This window comes from Canis lupus (assembly GCF_048164855.1).
Source record: "Canis lupus baileyi chromosome 16 unlocalized genomic scaffold, mCanLup2.hap1 SUPER_16_unloc_3, whole genome shotgun sequence".
NCBI classification, from domain to species: domain Eukaryota; kingdom Metazoa; phylum Chordata; class Mammalia; order Carnivora; family Canidae; genus Canis; species Canis lupus.
The window spans coordinates 1487433-1513324 of NW_027326430.1; the positions used below are offsets into that span (position 1 = coordinate 1487433).

Here is a 25892-nt window from a genome sequence, read left to right on the forward strand (position 1 = left end):
TATCTTATTAATTCTTTCAAAGAACCAACTCCTGGTTCTGTTGATCTGTTCCACAGTTCTTCTGGTCTCGATTTCGTTGAGTTCTGCTCGAATCTTTATTAACTCCCTTCTTCTCTTGGGTGTAGGATCTATTTGCTGTTTTTTCTCTAGCTCCTTTAAGTGTAAGGTTAGCTTTTGTATTTGAGTTCTTTCCAGTTTTTGAATGGATGCTTGTATTGCGATGTATTTCCCCCTTAGGACTGCTTTTGCTGCATCCCAAAGATTTTGAACGGTTGTATCCTCATTCTCATTAGTTTCCATGAATCTTTTTAATTCTTCCTTAATTTCCTGGTTGACCCTTTTATCTTTTAGCAGGATGGTCCTTAACCTCCACGTGTTTGAGGTCCTTCCAAACTTCTTGTTGTGATTTAGTTCTAATTTCAAGGCATTATGGTCCGAGAATATGCAGGGGACAATCCCAATCCTTTGGTATCGGTTCAGACCCGATTTGTGTCCCAATATGTGGTCTATTCTGGAGAAAGTTCCATGTGCGCTTGAGAAGAATGTGTATTCAGTTGAGTTTGGATGTAAAGTTCTGTAGATATCTGTGAAATCCATCTGGTCCAGTGTATCATTTAAAGCTCTCGTTTCTTTGGAGATGTTGTGCTTAGAAGACCTATCGAGTATAGAAAGAGCTAGATTGAAGTAACCAAGTATAAGTGTATTATTATCTAAGTATTTCTTCACTTTGGTTAATAATTGATTTATATATTTGGCAGCTCCCACATTCGGAGCATATATATTGAGGATTGTTAAGTCCTCTTGTTGAATAGATCCTTTAAGTATGATATAGTGTCCCTCTTCATCTCTCACTACAGTCTTTGGGGTAAATTTTAGTTTATCTGATATAAGGATGGCTACCCCTGCTTTCTTTTGAGGACCATTCGAATGGTAAATGGTTCTCCAACCTTTTATTTTCAGGCTGTAGGTGTCCTTCTGTCTAAAATGAGTCTCTTGTAGACAGCAAATAGATGGGTCCTGCTTTTTTATCCAGTCTGAAACCCTGCGCCTTTTGATGGGGTCATTAAGCCTGTTCACATTCAGAGTTACTATTGAGAGATATGAGTTTAGTGTCATCATGATATCTATTCAGTCTTTGTTTTTGTGGACTGTTCCACTGAACTTCTTCTTAAAGGGGAATTTTAAGAGTCCCCCTTAAAATTTCTTGCAGAGCTGGTTTGGAGGTCACATATTCTTTTAGTTGCTGCCTGTCTTGGAAGCTCTTTATCTCTCCTTCCATTTTGAATGAGAGCCTTGCTGGATAAAGTATTCTTGGTTGCATGTTCTTCTCATTTAGGACCCTGAATATATCCTGCCAGCCCTTTCTGGCCTGCCAGGTCTCTGTGGAGAGGTCTGCTGTTACCCTAATACTCCTCCCCATAAAAGTCAGGGATTTCTTGTCTCTTGCTGCTTTAAGGATCTTCTCCTTATCTTTGGAATTTGCAAGCTTCACAATTAAATGTCGAGGTGTTGAACAGTTTTTATTGATTTTAGGGGGGGATCTCTCTATTTCCTGGATCTGAATGCCTGTTTCCCTTCCCAGATTAGGAAAGTTTTCAGCTAGAATTTGTTCAAATACATATTCTGGCCCTCTGTCCCTTTCGGCGCCCTCGGGAACCCCAATTAAACGTAGGTTTTTCTTCCTCAGGTTGTCGTTTATTTCCCTTAATCTATCTTCATGGTCTTTTAATTGTCTCTTTTTTCCTCAGTTTCCCTCTTTGCTATCAACTTGTCTTCTAGGTCACTCACTCGTTCTTCCACCTCGTTAACCCTCATCGTTAGGACTTCTAGTTTGGATTGCATCTCATTCAATTGATTTTTAATTTCTGCCTGATTAGCTCTAAATTCTGCAGTCATGAAGTCTCTTGAGTCCTTTATACTTTTTTCTAGAGCCACCAGTAGCTGTATAATAGTGCTTCTGAATTGGCTTTCTGACATTGAATTGTAATCCAGATTTTGTAACTCTGTGGGAGAGAGGACTGTTTCTGATTCTTTCTTTTGAGGTGAGGTTTTCCTTCTAGTCATTTTGCTCAGTGCAGAGTGGCCAAAAGCAAATTGTATTGGGTAAAAGAGAAAAAGAGAGGAGAGAAAGAAGGAAAGAAAAGAGAAAGAGAAAAAAAAGGGAAGAGAAAAAAAACGAAAGAAAAAAAAAGGAAGAAAAAGAGAAAGAAAAAGAAAGGAGAAAAAAAAGAGGGTGGGGGAAGGAAACAAATCAAAAAGCAAAACAAAACAAAACAAAACAAAACAAAAAAAAAAAAGAACCACAGGGGAGTATCTTCTGATTCTGTGTTCTTTAAGTCCCTTGGCTTCTCCTGGAAGTTGTCCGTCTAGCTGGTGTTCTGGGGGAGGGGCCTGTTGTGCTGATTTTCAGGTGTTAGCAGTTGGGGGAGCTGCTGTGCCCCTGCCTGGTGCAGGGCTCAGTGGGGGTTGTTCACCCCGTGAGGCCGCAGGAGCAACAGCCCCAGTGGCGGGGCAGCTCTGGAAACCTGGATTCAGCCCCGGCAGGAACTCCGTCTGCAGGGCCTGGAGGCTCCGGGCGGGGCCGCTGATCTGCTCAGCTGGGGCAGGAGCTTCCTCGCTGTCCTGGGCCCTCCCGGCCTCTGCCTGTCCCGGGGGAGGCCGGATCCTGGGCTGTGTCCCGGCGCCCTGTGCTCCGGAGCCTGCGCTGTTGGATTCGCGCTCCCGGGCCGCAGAGCCCTCCGCGGAGCCGCCGCCCGAGCCCCTCCGAGCTGCTCCTGGAACCGCGCAGGCCCCTCTGCACGGAGCCTCTTCCTCTGCCCGAGCCCGGCCGAGCTGCTCCCGGGGCCGCGCAGCCCCCTCCGCGGAGCCGCCGCCCGAGCCCCCCCGAGCTGCTCCGGGTCCCGCGGTGCGCGCTGCAGCCCTTAGGGAGCTCGGCGCACTCTCCTGGGCGCGCAGTTGCTGTTACTGTCCCGGGGAGCCCGAGGGCATCCCCGCCCTCCTGGGTCCTGCTCCAACTCCCCGCGAGCCCCTTTCCCCCGGGAAGGTCGGTGCAGCTCCTGCGTCTCCGGGACGGGGCTCTCCTGTCCTGGGGACACTCGCCCCGGCCTCAGCCCGGCTCCTCGCGGGGCCCCTCCCCCTTGGAGGCCTTTGTTTCTTTACTTCTTTTTCCCCGTCTTCCTACCCTGATAGAAGCGCGAACTCTTCTCACTGTAGCATTCCAGCTGGTCTCTCTTTAATTCTCAGGCCGAATTCATAGATTTTCAGGATAATTTGAAGGTTTTCTAGGTAGTTTGGTGGAGACAGGTGATTTGGAGACCCTGCTCTTCCGCCGTCTTGCTCCTCCCCCTCCGAGTTTATGCCTTTCATTTGCAGTTCAGATTTGATCCTAATAGACCAAAAGGAGAACTGACTGGCTATTTTCATGGCCTAGTTGATAAAGATTTCATAGACGGAAAATTAAATTTTAAGGTTTAAAATATTTCTTTAGTATACAGAGAATATGGAGGAAATTTTAAATATGAAGAAGCCTGCCAGTATACTAATACTTGCTTAAATATTTGACCTCTGTATATTTCTGTAAACTATTTGCATATGTGCATTATGAAAATTCCAAGCTGATCATACAAAACATTTTATTTAGGTGGCTTGGAAAAAGAAAAGAACATAAGACATATTCAGGGAAGGAAATGCACCAGAAAACAAACCTATAGCCTTTAACATGTCTCTACTTTGGTTCCTGCCTCATGAACTGGACAGGAGGTCTGAAAGCTTTTGAGTTCTCCAGGATGGTTGCACTGAGTCACGGGTTGATTTTTCTGTCACCTTGGCCACAGAAGCTCCATTCACTCTATAGGAAACAGGAGTGGGGACCCATGAAGTAACCCCTAGGAACAGGTCACTTCCCAGTTCAGTCAGAACTAACGGTGATTATAAAGGAAGGAAGGCAGGCAGGCAGGCAAGCAGGAAGGAAGGACTATTACTAGCGTTATAATACTAAATTATAATAATCACCAATTTCAGTTATTTAATTAATTTTAAGTAATAATAAAGATTTTGTGTTTCTTTAAATCAAATACAAGTTATTTTTCGGTGCAAATGACAACCAAAAGTACCCTCACAAAGGAGCAAACCATGGAAATATAAAGATAAATTGACATGCTGCTAACATTTCTATTTTCCTTTGTATTTTATGTCATAGCAAGGCAATCTACAGAACAATGAAAGTTTATTCATAGAAGTGAGATATGTAAATTCCTGAGCTAGCAGACTCCTGGCCCAATATTCAAAACGCCCCTTCCAAAAAGGCACAATGGTCTGTATTTTTCACCGGAAAAAAAAAAAAAAATCTGTGCAACCACATTCCATGGCAATGAACTCTTTATAAGCTTGATGAAGAAAAATGCTCTGTATATTTACTTTAATCTTTACCCCCTGCTATTTTCTGTTTCCAAACAAACAGAAGGACAAATGCAAACTGCCAACTCGCAGGATGTACAAACAAGTGTTATTGAATATTCAGAAGTATGGTGGTATTTCTAAAGTTCAACAACAGATCACTTAGAGTCTTTCTTTTGTTTTTAAATTGTCCTTATTCAGGCACCACAAGGCCACATAAGGAGGGTGAGGTCCCTGGAGTGGACTATATTTTCATCACCGTTGAAGATTTTATGGAATTGGAGAAAAGTGGTGCTCTCCTAGAAAGTGGGACTTATGAAGGTAAGCACAGCTGCACTGCTAAATGTATTCCTTGTTGCATCACGTTTTTCTCCTTTGATTGATATGCATTAGGACACCAGGTTACCAATATGCTACTGTTTTTATTTTGAGAGCTTAGGTCCTGTCAGAAACATATTTGCAAGTAAATAAATAAATAAATAAATGTACTTCTGGATTAATTCTACTCTTCAGATGCCAAGAGATATGTATAGATCCACTGAATATCCACTGAAGCATGCTTAGGATGGTGTCCTGAGGCTAAGCTGTGATCTTCCAAATAATTTATCCTCATCTCTGGGGAGCATCTCAAAGAGCACAGGACTTGAGTTCCAGTCCTCTCATTATCTCTGTATGGTTTTCTTCAGTTTCTTCACTTAACTGGCCTTTACTTGCTTCCCATGCAAAATGATGAAGTAGGAAAATATGATCTGGGCATGCTCTTCAAAGGTCTACTACAATAGCAAGTCTCCTTGTGTACCCGAGACAAATAGGAACAGCAAATGACACTAGAAGCTTGAATGTGGGAAGTATGTTTCAGTGGAAAGAACACTGTAACATGAGCCAGAATCTGTCTCAGCACCAAATCTGGCTTTTATTACTTACCCACTGTATAAATACTAAATAACCCAGTTAGTGTCCTTGAACCTCAGTAGAATTAGCTGCAAAAGAGAAATGGTAGCATTGAAAAATGCTGATAAATAAGATGTTGATATGATCACATTTATACATATAAGTGTTATCTACATGCATGCAGTTTATGTCTAATGAAATTATGTATCTGTGTATGCATAATGAAATTTTAAAATAATGTGACTAAAATAGGTAGAGAACATTACTTTTATTCCTATTTCACAGTTATTATATGTGTGATCTATATTTATATATATATGTTATTAACTTTAAAGATGAATCTAGTTTTACTGTACTATAATTAATAGTGAGTTATATTAAAAACCAAACCTATAATATACACATTGCTGCTTAGTCTATAAAATAGCTCAGGTCTACTATCAGCAAATAAGTTGGTTTTGTTAGCAGTTTGACCCTCTTCTTCCTCTTTCATTTACTTGTGGATGCCCAATGGACTATAGTTATTTAAGAACATAATATTTTTGGGATCCCTGGGTGGCGCAGCGGTTTGGCGCCTGCCTTTGGCCCAGGGCGCGATCCTGGAGACCCGGGATCGAATCCCACGTCGGGCTCCCGGTGCATGGAGCCTGCTTCTCCCTCTGCCTGTGTCTCTGTGCCTCTCTCTCTCTCTGTGACTATCATAAATAAATAAAAATTTTAAAAAAAAGAACTTAATATTTTTGAGTTCTCGAAACTATTAAAATCTCTTCTTTTATTTTGCATTCCTGTGGCAATTTAGGCTAAGACATATGCCACATTTTATGGCTAAGACAATTAGTTGCTTATTGTCACATTTATAGGAGGTTAGCAACATGTTTTTATTTTAATACTTGTTCCTTTTTCTTTCTTTTGGTAATATTCCTACTGTGGAAGATTCTAAGCCATGTATCTGGGTGTTCAGTTTAGGAACACTAAACATTTACACATAAAGCTCACTAAATGTTTATTTGACCAATAGAGGAAAACACATTAGTGAAGTTTTACACTCCTTTGGGATCTTATTATGCCAGTTTTTTTTTCTTTTTCCTGTAAGTGATTCAGTCTGTACTCAGAGCTATTGACAGAGAGTGTATGATTTTTGCAGGCTGTTTTGCTCTTGTGTAAGGCACTAAAAGTAGATGTATTATTGTGTGTTAAAACATGACAAAATATCTTTTTGGTTTGGGACCTTTTGTAATCCCAGCCTTTTCCAAAATATATAATATAAATGCCTATTTCTAAGTATTTCTTTCTCCAAAAAAAGACTAAAAGAAACAAACCAAGCAATTAATTAACTAATTTAATACTACCATATAAATGATAACTTAAAGACTAAAGTCAAGGAACATGAAATGACTTGCTTGTTATTACTTAAAGTACAACATTAGCCAGTTTACTGTTAGCTCTATAAATTTTTGTGCAGTTGTAGTTAAAAGGAACAGGAACAGCCTTTTTGGAGTATGTCATTCAAGTAAAGCCAGTATTCACGGGCATTGGACTTACTTTTTCAGCCTTCTCACAACCCAAAATGATAATAATAATAAGTAAAGACTAGGTTTGCAAAACTGTGGTAGTCAAGGTTTAATTAATTTCCTTCAAGCTCATATCTTTAATTACAATGATTTTCTAACTCCTGTGTATATCCCCTATAAGTTTTTATCTGAAACAAATTGATACTTTGCCTGAAAAAATATAATGCCCCTCATTTAGTGGGAAGAAAAAGAATGCATGACTTTAAAAGTTTTATTTGTATTTCTTTCCACTGCTTCAAGAAGCAGAACCTATTTGCCTTTCTTGATTGGATGCATATTTTCAAACCCTCTGAGTTGTCTTACTTTAAATTGACTCATTTTGTAGGAGGCACACAAGAGTTTTGATCAAATTGACCACCATGGTCTCCTAAATTAGAACATATGTTTCTCTGAAATGTTATCATCAACATAGTGATAATCAATGGCTCTTGCCATTAGTGTTAGATTAGACATACAGATCTTTTGAAAGGACATGTTTTACTTGCCTCAGTTATATCCAGTGGTGTCTGAATGTCCCCCCTTCGTGCAAAAGTTTTTTTCAGAGACTACACTTTATTTCATAGACCAATGACTTGAAAATCATAACCTAACATCCTTCTCTACAAAAGTCAGTTTTGTATCTGAATTTCAAATCTAAAAAGTAAGACTTTCTGAGACATTCTTTCCTTGTATCTTCTATACTCCTGCTCTGAAGAAGAGTCTGACCCGTTCTTTCTCTCGGGAGAAATAGAAATCACCATAGTCCTCTCATTTTTATTTTACTTAAAATAGTTACTTAAGTAACTATTTTATTTCAAAACATTGTTATCAATCTCCAGCAAAGTTATAATAGATGTAAATCATTCTATGAATTGTTTTTATAAGCCCCAAATTTAATTCATGCACAAAAAACAGTATCTGAAATTTTGAGGCCTCCATTGATCATACTGCAGAGTATATAGATATGCTCAGTGCATTGACTAAAAATTATGAAGTAACAGTTCTAAAAAATACCTTGCTGCCCTTTGTTTAAAGAAAGCAATCATGTTGTAGAGGATTCACACCTTATGAAAGCTCTTCCTTGTTGAGGCCTTAGAAATTCTGGCCATTACAGAAAATCATTCATAACACTAGATTACAATCTAATATGGTGAAACAATCTGTCCTTCCTTATGTAATAATCAGCTCTCTTTGATCTGCTACAGGTTGTATTCGTTTGTAACAGCCAGATAAAATTAGGTAAAATATCTTGTCTGCATGGGACTGTTTCCATGAAAGCTGATTCTAAAGACCCTATAAATGTGAGTTTTAAAGGACCTGTGAAAACAAATTGGTATTATTAATTATAATAAAATGGAGAGTTTATCTTATATTGTCTTCAGTTTCTTTATATTAGCTATGCTGGCCTCCCTCTCAGTTTCTTTATATTAGCTATGCTGATACTCCCTTTCTGTTCTTTGAATAGGACAAACTTGTTCCTGTCCATCTGGGATCTTGAATTCATCATTTTATTTTCCAGGATTACTTGTCTTCCAAATAGCCACATATTCCACATTCTTACTTTAAGACATTCATTTAAAAGTCTTCAGGAAACTCTTACCTGACAATATTATCAAAATTTGCGCATGCCAGCATTCTCCAACCCCTTCCTCTGATTTGTCTTTCTTCATCATAGTTACTGTATAACTGAAATTATAGTTTGTGTCTACTTGTCTATTTGGTTATCCATATCCATATCCATATCTAACCACTTGAATGTAAGCTTCAAGAGGTCAGATTAATTTATTTGGATTGTTGCTAATTCTTAAAATTATAGTGGTCTCTGGCACCTAGAAAGCACTGAGTGAATATGAGTCGAATGAATGAATGGATGTTTGCCTAGATTCTTTCCTCAAACTCAACAATATAAACCATTTAATCTCCACATAGAAATTCAGCCTAGCTTGAGACCCTAGGACACATCCACTTCGTAATTCAAAATGTTCTAAGTCAGTAGTATGGAGCTGCAGCACCAATTTGACCTCAGAATCTTGTACTAGATTAACCTTGTCTCATAATTATAATAATTTCTTTCTTGTCTTAAATCTCATGATTAACCTTGTGAGTCCATGTTCTGAGTTCCTATATCTGTTTTTCTCTTAGTACCCTACAAACTATAACACTGTCTCCAGAATATAGTTCTTACCTTGTTATGGCCATTCTTCATAGTCTGGTTTTTTTCAATACAGTAATTCATGGTGTATCAAGTTACTCAAAATCAAAACCTAGTAGACTTAGTCAACAAAACTGTGTCTCCCATTAAACCCCTCTCCACCCAAGTTCTATTGGTTGTACTTACCTAGATACTTCTTGGACTCATGGCAATTGTGTTCTCGTATAATCCCTCTTATTCATGTTCTGTTTATTTTTTTCCAAAAATATTACAAGGACTTTCTTGATTTCTGTACCTCTAGTACAGAATTCAGTGAAGAGTTGGAGAATAGAAGTAATGAGGCCAAACCTCATTGGTTTGGAAAAGAAAAATAGAAAGGAAAAAATAGAAAGGAAAAAGGAAAGATAGAAAGGTCCTAGGATATATTAGAAAATATGCAACTTCAGAAAGTTATTTTAAAACAAAGGAACTAGTACGTGTGTTCTCTCAATAAAGAAATGTAAAGAAATGTAAAGGCATTTTAATAAACGTGGACATGTGGTGTTTGGAATGTGTAGCATTTCGCTAACATTTTATTTATTTTTAATAAACTATAAAGGAGCACGAGTTTCTTTATTCTTTTATTCTTAGAGAATTAAAGGAAAGGAAATGGAAATAAAAATTTATTCCATTATTAATTATATGCCACTAATAGGATTTCTACTCTCACCTCAACTTTCTCTTTCATTTTATATAAGGATGACTTTAAATTTCCTTATGATATGTGAAAATTTAATTTCTTTCACTAAATAGTTAACAGACAAAATGATAAATCTGAAAAATTCACAATGGGAATTCTGATGATAACCCAAATACTGAACACAACATTGGGAGTTAATAAAAAGTTTTAAACGATGTATAGGAAGCTCAAACTGAAACGAACCTTATGATAATGGGGAAATAAAAGGAAATGACTTGATTTAAAATTTCCCAAAGAGTTTTCTTTCTCCTCACCCCCTACTTTCATTCCATACTTAAGAATGTTACAGCAGCAAGCACGCATTAGACTAGAGAAACCTGACCTTTGGCACTGTGACCTGATATTGAAGGGTGCTGTTTCTCAAGGGAACGTGTTCCCTTAGGAAACAAAGGAAAGATCTCCCCAAATCAGGTCCCTCAGGATTATTTCCAAGAGGATTAAATGCTTCCAATTTCTACCCCCATTCTCTGAATTCTCCATTAAACTTCCAGAGAAATTTCTACTGATGCAGCTATCTGGTTTCCCTGGAGATGAAACAAGTGTGAGTGTGACTTGGAGTGTAACTTGTTGCTACAGGGTGGTCCTATCATTTCTACCTTCAAGGATATCCAGGAACATTCATTTTCTTTCTTTTTGTTCAGATTTTATTTATTTGAGAAAGAGAGCGAGAACATAAGGATGAGCAAGAGTTGGGGCAGGAGGAAGAGTGAGAGAGAAAGAACAGCCAGCCTTCCCGCTGAACAGGGAGCCAGATACAGGGCTCAATCCCAGGATCCTGAGATCATGACCTGAGGCAGATGCTTAACCAACTCAGCCACCCAGGTGTCCCTTGGACCCCTCATTTTCAAATAGTATTTGCAAGTTTGGTGACTTTATTCTCCTCTATATTCCCCTGTCCCCCCTCAATTTAATAAGCCTCATTTACAGTAAAATGTAGCAGCAAAGTAGAAGAGGGACCATGGAATGATTTACATAAGAGAGAAGTGGGGACGGAGTCTCCTGGAGGCCAACACACTGACAGCCTGACAGTGATTGAAGACAGGGGAAAAGTACCAAAAATGTACAGAAGAAATTAAAAAAACAGAGTCTTCTAGGGTCATTTGTTATAGGGGAGGCACTCTTCAGTCTTCCAGAGGACAGCAGAGTATTGCACCCAGCAACAGCTATTGATTTTCCTAATAATGACCCGAGCTATCCAGAAAAGGTTAAGTCATATGCAGAAAAGTAATATTTGAGAAAGATTTCTTTCAAAGGTGATTAAAATTTTAAATTTTGAACTTCTGAAGGAAAAGGCTAGAATATTCACCTAAACAGAATACCACAGTCCCTGAAAATGCCAATGAGATGAAATATTTTAGTTATTCTCTGTCTAGAAACAAATTATAATATGTATTCAGATTAAAACTCAGATTAAATTGTCTCAATAATTAATTTATAAACAGTCTATAAATGCAAACACATGATGTTCTTATATGCCCAAAACATTCTAAGTGTATATGAATATACTTAAGAAAAATGACGAGATAGTTTCCAGTTATAATGAAATCAGAAACTACATATTCTTTGGCTTTGGTAATGTTTGTCATTTTTTTAAGCCAGAAATCCTGTACATTGTATATTTGCAAGGCAACTAATGAATATGCTAGACTTAAAATATATCTATAAAACTATTGGTGCATTACCAAAATTTTAAAATTAATGTATTAATAAAATGCAAATGTACAAATTCATTCATTTAAAAAAAATCTTAGCATAATAGTATGTTGACTTTTTCTCACTTTTTGAGATGATCACCTGGCCCCCAAGCGTCTGAAGGAGTGATAGGTACAGGCTACTTTCTCAAAGCCCCCAGTTGGGAAGGAAATACTATGTCATTGCCTTGGTTTGTTTTCATGAATAGTTGACAGAGTGTTATATATACTTATCTGAGAAGCTAAACATATTAATCAGAAGTTAAAGCAGTTGTACAGGGCAGCCCGGATGGCTCAGAGGTTTAGCGCCACCTTCAGCCCAGGGCGTTATCCTGGAGTCCCAGGATCGAGTCCCATGTCAGGCTCCCTGCATGGAGCCTGCTTCTCCCTCTGCCTGTGTCTCTGCCTCTCTCTCTCTGTCTCTCATGAATAAATAAATGAAATCTTTTAAAAAAATAAAAATAAAGCTCTTGTACACTGGGAAACTATCTTGCTCCATTGTATTACCACATTTTTCCTTTATATTCATAGTCTTTCCCTTGCACTAACCTTCATTTTAGTACTCTTCTTGTTTGTTGTTTTCATTTCTTTAGCTCCTGTCATATTTTCATTATCTTACAGTTCAGATTTTTTTCTTTATTTATATATTTACTTTTTAAAGTTTTTATTTAAATTCCAGTTAGCTTACAGTGTATTATTAGTTTCAGGTGTACAATATAGTGATTCACCACTTCCTTTTTTTTTTTTTTTAATTTATGATAGTTACAGAGAGAGAGAGAGAGAGAGAGAGAGAGAGGCAGAGACATAGGCAGAGGGAGAAGCAGGCTCCATGTACCGGGAGCCCGATGTGGGATTCGATCCCGGGTCTCCAGGATCACGCCCTGGGCCAAAGGCAGGCATTAAACCGCTGCGCCACCCAGGGATCCCTGATTCACCACTTCCATACCATCTACTAGTGCTCATCACAGCAAGTGCAGTCTTTAACCTATTTAACCCACCCCCCCTCTACCCACCTCCCCTCTAGTAAACTATCAGTTTTTTCTCTACAGTTAAGTGTCTATTTCTTGGTTTTCCTCTCTCTCTTCCCCCTCTTTGTTCATTTGTTTTGTTTCTTAAATTCCACATATGAGTGAAATAAAATGGTATTTGTCTTTCTCTGACCTATTTCCTTTAGCATAATACTCTAGCTCCATTCATGTTATTGAAAATGGCAAGATTTCATTCTTTCTTATGACTTATATAGGCACCTCGATGTTTATAGTAGCATTAGCTACAATAGCCAAATTATGGAAACAACCCAAGTGCCCATCAACTGATGAATGGATAAAGATGTGATATATATATGTGTGTGTGTATATATATATATATATGTTTATATATATATATTATAAACTTTAAAAATATATAAATGAAAAAAATTTGAACTGTGAGATAATGAAAATATGACAAGAGCTAAAGAAATGAAAACAGCAAACAAGAAGAATACTAAAATGACGGTTAGTGCAAGGGAAAGACTATGAATGTAAAGGAAAAATGTGATAATACCTTGGAGCAAGAAAGTTTCCCAGTGTACGACAGTTTTAACTTCTGATTAATGTTTTGCTTCGCAGGTAAGTATATATAACACTGTCAACTTCTCATGAAAACAAACCAAGGCAATGACATATATATATAAAACTTAGATTTTTTGTACTTATCATTCAAGTATTTGGTTTCTACCAAAAGCTCACTAATTATTCACTTTCTTTATTCTTGCTTTGTATATCCTTTGCTTTCTCCTGAAAATTGGTATCTTATATTCCTACTTTATATTCTAAAAATCTTCCCTGGTGGGAATATGCTACGTTTTATACTTCACTTGGTGTTATTTCTTACATTTCAGCACTTTATTGAAAAAGATTTTATGTATTTATTTGAGAGAGAGAAGTGAGCAAGAGAGAGCATGAGCAGAGAGAAGAGCAGAAGGAGAAGCAGACTCCTCACTGAGCAGGGACCCTGATTCAGGGCTCGATCCGAGGACCCTTGGGTCATGACCTGAGCTTCAGGCAGATAGTTAACTGACTAAGCTACCCAGATGCCCTTTATTACTTCTTTTTAAAAGCTAGTAAGCTATAAGTAACAATAATGTGAGTAATGGAGACGATATTCACAAATATTCCCACAAGACAATGGCTTGTTGTTGAAAACAGGAGAAATTTAACTAAAATGATTTCTCTGTCCTCTATAAGAAACAACACTGCCCTAGAAATGAGCATAAATATGAGTGTTTTGTTCAAAATAAGTTGTGTTGTTTGACATGGTATATGCCTAAACACTGATATAATTTACCCTGATTCACCATTTTTTCTATGTAATTCAGTAGCCCAGTGAATACTGAAAGCTGCCCTCTGGTCAAATGGGTCTTACTACTTAATATTTGCCCAAATGAAACTAATAATTTTAATTAGCATTTTACCTCATTTTTTTGTCATTTAATTAATTAAATTGTATATATGAAGATGAAGATATATAGAATTTTCTTCTTTATTGTTTTTAATCTTCAAATCCTTATCCTTTCATCTAGGCAGGCCTTCTTAGTAGTAATTAGGAGGTTGTTGGGGGAGGGAAGTTAAGTGTCTCTGAGTATATGAAAATATTAATAATACAGAAAGACATGACATTATTTTCATTTTTTCTTTTTTCTTTTTCTCTAATTTTTAAAAATATTTTATTTATTCATGAGAGACACAGGCAGAGGGAAAAGCAGGCCTCCAGGCAGGGAGCCCAAGGTGGAACTCGATCCTGGGTCTCCAGGATCACACCCTGGGCCGAAGGCAGTGCTAAACTGCTGAGCCACCCGGGCTGCCCATTTTTCCCCAGTTTGAAATTTTACTTCATTTTCAAACCATCCTCTATAAATCATTCTTATTTTGATTAACCGCATTTTTGTATTCTTATTGCTTATTATTTTCTATTCTGGGTATCCTTACAATGATCATTGATTTAATTCTATTATGTACAATTTGAGACCACACTTGTTCCTTGGTAGACTCTTTGGTAGGATCCTATTATACAATTAGATTCAGAAATACTATTTAGTAGAATTATTTATATTCTTCAAACATGGGTTTCCAATTATTTGAAAAGTGTTTTTGCTTTTCATGTTCATTTAAATTTTACCTAATTCCCCTATTAATGAAAAAAATGCATTCTCATGGCATCTTATTTTTCAGAAACAAGAGTAAAAATAGAAATCACATAGGAGAGTAAAGATGCATTCCCAAGAGTGAATGAAAGTAGATCACAGCTGCCTCAAAATAACAAAATATTGATCAAGGTTTTGTCAAAGGTAACAAAATGCATTAAATATGAGCATGAAAATTTTGAGACAGCATGTTGAAAAGCTAGAAAGGGGGCAAGAAAGGGAAGATGCTGGGGGAGCAGACAGCCGAGTTGTTAGAGAGAGAATGGACTTTGACAGGCCTTGCCAAGGGGCACAGGGATTTCCAGTTGTAGAACAGTCATTTGAATTTTTGTGTGTGTGTGTGTGTTAGCAATCCACTTTCAAGTACAAGAATTGGTACTATGCTTGAAGGAATTAAATGGTGCTACAATACTGCAGTTTTCAGAGTGCTACATTGCTCCAATCCTCAGAGCAGGTTGATTGTCTGATGGAGTTGTTTGCATCCTAAGCTGCACTTGTGTATTCTAGAAAGTTCTGATCTCTTTGGTGTCAACCGAACCATACCATCATGTCTATCACATTTTCTGACAAATAACATTGAAATAGAGTCTGTGGGAAACAAAAGCAAAAATGAACTATTGGGACTTCATCGGGATAAAAAAACTTTTGAACAGTAAAGGAAGTAATCAACAAAACTGAAAGTCAGCCTATGGAATGGAAGAAGATATTCACAAATAATATGTTAGATAAAGGGCTAGTATCCAAAGTCTATAAAGAACTTACCAAACCCAACACCCCAAAAATGAAAAAAAAATCCAGTCAAGAAATGGGCAGAAGACATGAACAGACTTCACTGAAGAAGACATACAAATGACTAGACTCTTAACTCTAGGAAACAAACAGAGGGTTTCTGGAGAGGAGGTGGGTGAGGGGATATGGTAATTGGGTGATGAGCTTTAAGGGGGCATTTGGTGTAATGCACACTGGGTGTTATATGCAACCAATGAATCATGGAATTCTACTCCTGATACTAATAATATAGTATATGTTAACTAAATTGAATTTAAATAAATTTTTTTAAAAACCCAATCTATCCTCATTTGTAGCAAAAAAAAAAAAAAAAAAAAAAAAAGTTCTAAAACTATGTTAAAATGCAGAAGATAGCCAGCAAAGAATTGTCAGTGTTCCAGATGACCAAAGCATTGGTAGGGATCCAAGGAAAGCAGAGTTATTTGTCCAAGTATATAGTTGAGACTCAGGAATTAAAAGTGCAAATGCTAGCCTTGTATTTGCCATAACTTGGTTTTCGACCTTTACTAAGAAGGCTGTAGGAGAACATGAGCACTGTATTTAAACGACTGATGAGTTACATATGATAGAGAAATGAGACTTGGTCTGAGTGACCTTTAAGGAGTGGAACTAGACAAATAATAGATAAAGAGATGAAGACTGTGGCTTGATATAAAGAAATGTTTTCTAATAGCCAGGGCTAATGAAATAATAATCTATTATTAGAATGCATTGGTAAATAGTTGCTGGAATTGCCAAACATGGGCTAAGAGCTCTCTTGGCAGTGCTGTTCTAAAGGGGATATACACATGGATAAATATTTGGCCTGGAATAACTACAACATCAAAACATCAAATACAACACTAGATGTAATGGTTAATTTTATGTGTCAACATGGGGCCACAGGTTGCCCAAATATCTGGTTAAATGTTGTCTCTGGGATGTTCGAGGGTGTTTCTGGAAGAGATGAGCATTTGAATTTTTGAACAAAGTCAAACGGATGGCTCTCTCAAAAGTGTGTGGGCATCATCCAGTTTGTTGAAAGCCTAAGTAGAACAAAAAGATTGAGGATGATTGAGCATGCTGTCTGCCCTGCTGAGCTGGGACATTGATGTTCTACTACCCTTGGGCGCTCCTGACTCTCAGACCTGACTATCCTATTAGTTTTGTTTTTCTGGAGAACCCTGAACACTGGGCACCATGCTTTGCACACACTATAATTTTCACAGTGATTTTCTATAATTTCACTATAATTTTCTTTGCTGAGAGTATTCTTTTAATCCTTTTTACAGAGGAGGAATCTGAAGCTCAAAGATGTTTAGTAACTTGTAGGAGGTCTGTCAGGTAGTAAGTGGCAAATTTGAAGTTGCTTCCAACATTTTTTGACAGTTTGTGCTTGGAATAACATTTTTCCATTGGAAAAGTTTCAATTGGTGCAAGGTCAATGTTGCCCTATTTTTCGTTAACTGGATGGTTGGCTCCAAGTCTCTGCTCTCCTAGTTGTGCCTCTGTGACTTTCAAGATCCTTCTGACCATAATATCCCATCATTCTAAACCAGTGTTAACTAATGGATACTTAGAAGAACACAGGAGATTGAAATTCCACCACCAACCTCAAAGAAGAAGGAACATTGTGAGGTCTTGAAAAATAGAGAATACTACCTACCATATTCTTCTTGAAAGATTTATATTACAAATTTGTATTTTAAAGTTTTGAGAAGTCTTGCAATGAAGAAACTTGTATAAATTTGTATTTCTGGCATTTTTCAAATCTGCTAGACTGTGGAACTAATTGTCATGGAACTCTATTAATATCTCCCCAGAGCCAGTGTTTTGGAGTACATGTTTGAAACAGCATTAACATTCAACCCTCCATGCCTCCATTGTATACCATGAAAGTCAAGTGATTGAGCTAGATGGCCTTTAAGAGTTCTTGCAGCCTACAATGTGTAGTACTGGTATTGTGTCCACATAGCCAGCTCTACTGAGTAACCACTAGGACTCAGCCTCTAGAAGCCTGGCCACATCACCTCTACCTCAAAGTAAATCAGCAAAGAGAGACTACGGGAGGTAAAAAAGGCAAAAAGTGATTATGCCCTCAAGTCCAGTATTATACCTACTATGATTTAAAAAACAATTTCTTAAATTTCTCTTTGCATAACAATAAGTGCTTAACATCCCTTTAACCATACACAAAAAAGTATTTTATTATGTATATCAACATAGTCATACCAGGAATTAAAGAATATTAAATTGGAAATTTCAAGAGAGATGGTAGGATACGATAGAAATTAATGACAGTAGTAATGATAATGAAAGTAGCAATAAGAAACCTTTACTATATAGTAGGCTCTATTCAAAGATATATATAGATATAGAGATAGAGATAGAGATATATAATCATTTAATCTTCACAAAAACCTATAAAGTAGATGTCATATCATTATTGTTTCCAATTATGTAGATGAAGACACTGAAGGAAGCTCAGGAAAGTAAAGTAACTGCATCCCAAACCCAGTAAGTGTCAAGAAGCTGGCATGGAAGAGTAGGAGGGTGTGAAAGGGGGAGAAAAGGTTTGTGAAAAGAAAGTTATGGGGATCCCTGGGTGGCTCAGAGGTTTCGCGCCTGCCTTCAGCCCAGGGCACGATCCTGGAGTCCTGGGATCGAGTCCCGCATCGGGCTCCCTGCGTGGAGCCTGCTTCTCCCTCTGCCTGTGTCTCTGCCTCTCTCTCTCTCTCTATGTCTATCATAAATAAATAAATAAATAAATAAATCTTTAAAAAAAAGGTTATGCTATGACTCCACCCCAACCAAAGTGGACTGATGAAGGGAAATTAACCCCCATTACCTCTGAGGTAATGAAACTGTAATATATACAGTTAACCCTTGAATGATGTGGGGGTGTGGGATGCTAACCTCCCCATGCAGTTGAAATTCACATATAACATTTGACTCCTCAAATATTTAACTACTAATAGCCTACTGTTAACCACAAGCCTTACTGATAACACAGTTGGATAATACATATTTCATATGTTAAATGTACTATGAACTTCATTTTTATAATCAAGTGTTCTGGAGAGAATAAAAGGCTCTTAAGAAAGTCATAAGGACTCCTATTACTGTCCAGGGGCAAACCTCTGTCTCTCCTGACACGCAGCCTCCAAGCCACCTGCACAGTATTCTTGGCTCATCAGTGGGAGACCCCAGCCATCCATACAGGAGCTCTTTATCCCCAACATCACTGAGAATGATAGTGGATCCTATACCTGCCCCATCTAGAACAATGGCACCCACCTCAATAAGACCACAGTCAAAACTATCACAGTCTTTTATAAGAGCATCCCTGGAGCATCTACACTGAACACCAGGGCGAAGGTCTGTCCGCCTTTCAGAAAAGAGCCTAGAAAACTTATTTCCCATGTGCTTGTCATAAGCAAATCCCAAATCTGTCCATCAACTCTCTGATTACATGTCTGCAGGCACTTCCTCTCCTTAACTCTCAGATTTCTCATGGCACCTTGGGTCCAGCCTGGAATATGAAGAGAGGAATTGTCAGCCCCAGAAAGCCCCACACATAAAAGGGGGTTTTGCAAATGGGGAAGAAAAAAGGGTCCCCTGGGTGATTGTCATTTGTTGTTGAATTGCAGAAGCTCTTTATATATTCTGCAGATTAACCTCTTACCGGATATGACTTGCAAATATTTCCATCTAATCCATGTGTTGCCCTCACTTTTTTGTTTTGTTTTGTTAGTGAACTTTAGTTGACACACAATGTGACTTTTGTTTCCTGTGTACAACATAGTGATTGAACAAACATATATGTTATGCTCTACTCTACACCATGCGGCTCCCATCTGTCACAATGCAACCCCATTAAAATACCATTGAGTATATTTCCTTTGCTGTACATTTCATCCCTGTATTCTATTCATTCCGTAACTAGTGTTATGACTCTCTGGATTGTGTCTTTTGATGCTCAGAAGTTTTCCATGTTGATGCAATCCAATTCATCTATTTTTTTATTTTGTCGTCTTTGCTTTGGGTGTCATATCTAAGAAATCACTGGGGAATCTCTTTTCAGTGAGTTTTTCTTTTGCATTTTCTTCTAAACCTTTTACAGTTTGGACTTTTATGTTTGGATGTTTGGTCTTTTAATTTCTGTACATGGTGTAAGGTCAGGTCCAACTTCATTCATTTGCATGGATAGCCACTGTTCCCAACACCATTTGTTCAATACATTTTTTTTTCTCCATTGAATGGTCATGACAACCTTATTGAAAATCATCTGGCCACATATGTCAAGGTTTGTGTCTGGGGTGCCAGTTCTATTCCATTGATCTCTATGTCTGTCTTCATATCCCACCCCCATTATATTGGTTACTGTAACTTTGCAGTCAGGAAGTAGGAGTCCTCCAACTTTCTTCTTTTTCAAAATAATTTTGGCTTCTTGAGGTCCCTGAGATTCCATGTGAATTTTGGAAATTCCTATTTTTGCAAAAAATTTCCTTAAGAATTTGATAGGAATTCACCTGGCTGGCTCAGTTGGTGGAGTATTGGTTTCTTGATCTAGGGGTTATAGGTTTGAGTTCCACTTTGGGTGTAGAGATTACAAAAAATAAATATTAGAGGCACCTGGGTGATTCAGTCAGTTAAGCATCTATCTTATCCTCAGGTCATGATCCCAAGGTCCTGAGGTGGAGCCCCGTGTTGGGCTCCCTCCTCAGAAAGGAGTCTGCTTTGTACCTCTCCCTCTGCCCCTCCCCTTTCTTGTGCTCTCTCTCTCAGATTAATTAATAATCTCTCTTTAAAAATAAAATAGGGCAGCGGTTAATAAAATGGGTGGCTCAGCGGTTTAGCACCAGCTTCAGCCCAGGTTGTGGTCCTGGAGACCCGGGATCAAGTCCCACGTTGGGCTCCCTGCACGGAGCCCGCTTCTCCCTCTGCCTGTGTCTCTGCCTCTCTTTCTCTCTGTATCTCTCATGAATAAATAAATGAAATTTAAAAAATAAAATAAAATCTGAAAAGAAAAAAAGTCATAAGGAAGAGGAAAAACATTCACAGTACTATACTATATTTATCAATACCATGAATTTATGTCATCTGTTTATAAGACAAATTGTCAGTACCTATATCGATATTGTCTTATATAAAACAAAACATTTTGTATTACTAACACTAGATATAAAAAATAGAACGATAATGTGAAAAAAATCCTATTCATTTCCAGGTAAAATGCTTCATACATTGATAACAAAGAGGCAGCAATATGATTGCTTTATGGTAGCCTAGTGTAATTGATAAGATTCCTTCACAGTAGCCTAGTCTATACACTAATGAATGAATCATAAAATTTTTATGGCATACAGTATCACAATCATATTCATAATAGGGTATTGGAAACATTGTTACATTTTTTAAAAAGCACCTGTGATGATAAACTGATACACAGTTTCTCCAGTAACTATACAGAGTTAATTATTTCTTAATTTTTTGGATATTTCTAGTGACACAGTTTATCTGAGAGTTTTTTCAAATTACTACAACCTCCAAAAATTGTTCCAATATATTTCTTGAAAAACATCCACATATAAGTGGGCCTGTGCAGTCAAATTCATGTTGTTCAAGGGCCAACTATATATTCAATAGAATAGTATTCAGCTATAAGAAAAAGAATTCAATCTTGTCATTTGCAACAGTATGGGTAAACCTCAATGGCACTAAACTAAGTGAGATAAGTAAGAGAAGGACAAACGCCGTATGTTTGTGTCTCTGATATATGGAATCTAAAACAAAAATAAAGAGGCTCATAGAGTACCGATTGGTGTTTGCGAGAGGTGGAGTGGGGTTAGAATGGGAGAAGGGAGTCAAAAGATAAAAAGGAAAAAACATTAAAATATGTAATGACGGGATCCCTGGGTGGCGCAGCGGTTTGGCGCCTGCCTTTGGCCCAGGGCGCGATCCTGGAGACCCGGGATCGAATCCCACATCGGGCTCCCGGTGCATGGAGCCTGCTTCTCCCTCTGCCTGTGTCTCTGTGCCTCTCTCTCTCTCTGTGACTATCATAAATAAAAATAAATAAATAAATAAATAAATAAATAAATAAATAAAATAAAATAAAATATGTAATGAGCAGTAAGTCTTTCTGGAAGACAGGAAACCGGAGAAAGAGAACACAATTTTATTAACTTAATCAAATTCTATTGTAATCATTTGCTTATAAGTCTTTTCAACTGGACTATAAGTCTATTAAAGATTTAAATTATTATTTAACTATCTTAAGAGAGTTTATTATTTATAGTTATAGCACTAGAACCCACAGTGTCTGCCGCATAGTAATCAATAAATCACTACTGGAAATGGGTAAAAAAGATTAATCTCCAAAATATATAAGGAACTCCTACAACTCAAATGAATAAATAAATAGATAATGCCTAATAGCCCAATTAAAAAATGGTCTATGGACTTAAAACATTTCTTCAAAGATAATCTGCAAATGGCTAACAGTTATGTGAAAAAATGCTGAACGTTACTTATCATCAGGGGTATGTTTGACTACTGATGAGATGGAATATATGATGGTGTTTTCATGCAAAGATTGTTTACTATAAAGGAAGAACCCAGTTAAGTGTCTGACTTCTGACAGATACAGGCACTGTCAGCCCTGGAAGTGGGGCCCAACCACTGGACTTATGCTGTTGGATGCTGGAAAACATTTTCAACTCTCTCTGCTTCTTTAGGTTAATCTGTCCAGATTCAAAGTCTTCAGCAAGGGTGTCTGATTGAGATTGGGTCACATGTCTGTACTCTAGCTACCCGGGCTCAGAGTGATGGGCTTTTTTCCATATCACTGGAATGGGAAACAGGATCTTTATTCTCACAATATTCACACAACGATGGACTTCTTAAACAGAGAGAAGGGGTTAAAATGCTGGACAAGCAGTAACATCCTGCCCAGATGCAGTATCATAGGCACTTGGCAAAGGGCAAAGGTCCTCATAGGAGGTGTGCTTGAAAAGTAGTGACATCTAGGTTATTATTGTTAATATAATTCATTCTGTTAGTATTCAGGGTCTTCTTAGACCTTGGAAATTTTATGATACATTTACAAATATGTATAAAGGATGAGGAAGAGAGTAAAATGAAAATTAGAAATGGTGAGATTTTTTTTTTTTTTGATAGAAAAAACAGCCCACATACATGAGAAACAGATGCAAAGACAGCAGAAAATGTAGAGGAAATTATGGGAGGGGTATGTTAAGCTGAATACAAGGGCACGTAAACTGCAAGACAAGGGGAAATTTTATAGAGCAGTCATTTTAACTATATATTAAAACTTTATCGGTGCCATAAAATCCAAACACTATAAACGTGAATTCGTTGTTAAAAGTACACCATCACATACAAAGATAAATTGAATTTGTATGTAAAAGACATAAACCAGTGTAACATTTTAGAAAATGTTTATACATTTAGAGAATATATATAGAATACGGTATAGTCATAGTCTCTCTCTCTCTCTCTCTCTTCCTGGTTTTTCTCTCTTCCTATCTTTGTCCATTCTGTCTTACTCACTTTTCCTTTCACTTATTGTTGTGCCTGTCTTAATTCTTTTACTTCTCAGTCTACACATACACCCACTCTTAATCTGTATCTGTAATTCAGACCTAATCCCTGGGTCTAAACCTAGATATAGCCTCCATGTGTGTTGTCCTTGAAAGAAACATAAACAAAAATTCTCCTAACTAGAGCACAGCATCTCCTCAAAACTTGTCACCCCTGTAGTCCCAATATTAGTAAACATCATACCTATTAACATGGTTGCCCAAGTCAGAAACATAGGAGTCACCCTTGATTCCTCACAACATTCAAGTAATCATCCAATCCTTCCAATCCTAACCCCCTAAATAACATCTTCATCCTCTGGTCTATTCCCAGTATCATTGTCGTTGTTCACATTCTAACCGTGTCAGAGAACACCGAAAGTACCCTTACTGGCTTTTTTTCTCTTGGGACTAGAGTAATCTTTTATCCAAATCTAATAGGGTTACTTCTCGGCTCAAATAGCTTCCATCAACTTTTCCGTAAAATTCTTTTTATGCTATAGAAGGATACGATCTTTCTCATCCCTGGCAGCTTCCACTTCATTAATTCCTCCAACATATGCAGATTCCTTCAAGTTGCTCTAAAATGTTACTGTCATCCACATGAACATGACGTTGTGCTTGGATTTCCTTCTGCTCTCCTCTAGGGTGTGGCAAAATTCTGTTCATCTCCAAACAGATTTCAATATGCTTTGTACCTGTGCTTTCTTATGGTTTTCATCATAGTAATTATAGTAATTACAAAATTATATTTTTGTTGTCCATAGTAATTATAGAATTATATTTTCATTGTCCTTTTTGTCTCTCTGTCAGACTTATACTCTCAGTACAGTTAACAGGATATAGTAGGTATTCCGTGAATTGTTGCTGCATAGAATGGTTAAAGAATATTTCACTGTGTAATTGTATTTTTTTATTTAAATTCAATTAGCCAACATATAGTACACCATTAGTTTCAGATGTAGTGTTCAATAACTTATCAGTTGTGTATTACACCGAGTGCTCATCACATCACTTGCCCTCCATAATACCCATTACCCAGTTACCCATCCTGCCACCCACCTCCCCTCCAGCGACCCTCAGTTTGTTTCCTATAGTTAAGAGTGTCTCGTGGTTTTTCTCCCTCTCTGATGACTTGCCATTCAATTTTCCCTCCCCTCTTCGATGATCCTCTGTGCTGTTTCTTCTATTCTACATATGAGTGAAACCATATGATAATTGTCTTTCTCTGGTTGACTTATTTCACTCAGCATAATATCCTTCAGTTCTATTTACATTGATGTAAATGGTAAGTATTCATCCTTTCTGATCGCTGACTAATATTCCATTGTATATATGTATAGACCACATCTTTTTTATCCATTCATCTGTCAAAGGACATCTGGGCTCTTTCCATAGTCTAGCTATTGTCGATATTGCTTCTATTAACATTGGGGTGTAGGTGCCCCTACAGATCACTGCATTTGTATCTTTGGGGTAAATACCTAGTAGTGCAATTGCTGAGTCTTAGGGTCATTCTATTTTCAAGTTTTTGAGGAACCTCCATACTGTTTCCCAGAGTGGTTGTACTAACTTGCACTCCCACCAACAGTGTAAAGGATTCCCCTTTCTCTACATCCTTGCCAACATCTGTCATTTCCTGACTTGTTAATTTTAGCCATATTGACTGGCGTGAGATGGTATCTCATTGCGGTTTTGATCTGTATTTCCCTGATGCAAAGTGATGTGGAGCATTTCTTAACGTGTCTGTTGGCCATTTGTATTGTGATTATATATGTTAACCAGTGTTAGTTCCATGTAGTCTTTTTCTTTAAAGGATCATGTTTGTGTTCATTATCTTAGTGAACAATTCTTTATCCATCCATTTCCCTAAACTCGAAAGCCAGAGATCACTCTTGAAATATCTTTCTCCCTCACCTCCATATCCATTCTAACACCAGGGCCAATCAACATTACTTTTTAAACATTATTTAGGTCCTCTAATTTTTCCTTAGTTCCACCATTACCATCCACCTAGTGTAAGATGCATTATTTCTTCCTGGATTGCTACAGTTAAGTCTCCTAAATAATTTATTTACATATATTCTAGACTCCCTCCACTCCAATTTTCATGTAGCATCCAGCATTTTTTCAAAACGCAAAGCCGGCCCACCTGCTCTTCCACTGTCACCCCACCCACACCAGAAACACACACAAATCCATGGATCTATGACTTAGAATAAGGAATGGAAACAATCTGGTTTTCCATCATGTGGAATATTTATACATAAAATGTGGAGAAACACTGAGTATTATGCAACAGAAAAAACAGATTCCATGTACTCCTAATAATATAAAGGATCTAAAGAACATGGTTCTAAGTAGAAAATATAAGAAACTAAACAAAATCTGTAGCACAAAACCATTTTCATGACTTTAAATTGTATTCATACAAAACAACGTGAATATCAACAAGTATATATTCAAACACGAATGTATATTTTTATACTTCCAGCTCCTATTCCCTATTTTTTTTATCCTTAGCACTTAACATCTAATCAACTTATGTTTTACTTATTTATGTCATTATTTCTCTGTTTTCCTCATTATAAATGTAAGCTACCATAAAGGTCTTTAATCTGTTTGGTTCACTACCATTTTTTTTTAATTCTTAGAGTGATAAGTGGCACAAAGACAGCGCTCAATAAATATCAGTCCAATGAGTGAATTTTTATTTGATACATTAAAATATTTGACCATAGTGTATGTATGGAAAAATAGGAGTCACTATGAAGATAAAAGATAATCAGTTAATTGTCAATGACACAAATGAACAATAAATAAGGGCAGAGGAGATGAAAATCCTTGGATGATCTTCAAAACCCTTTAGTCTATACCTGTGTCTGAAGCATCATGTCTCCCAGTGCTCTGCCCACCCA

General features: G+C 37.4%; 1 protein-coding gene across 2 annotated transcripts in view; it reads left to right on the forward strand.

Annotated features, from left to right (window-relative positions):
- The window catches only part of LOC140629560 (membrane-associated guanylate kinase, WW and PDZ domain-containing protein 2-like), a 234263-nt gene that overhangs the window by 150187 nt on the left and 58184 nt on the right, over nt 1-25892 (forward strand). For both annotated transcript variants that reach the window (XM_072819067.1, XM_072819066.1), the window contains exon 2: nt 4597-4716. In XM_072819067.1, the coding sequence (XP_072675168.1) occupies nt 4668-4716 (49 nt within the window). In that variant the 5' untranslated portion in view covers nt 4597-4667. The remainder of the gene's footprint in view (nt 1-4596; nt 4717-25892) is intronic.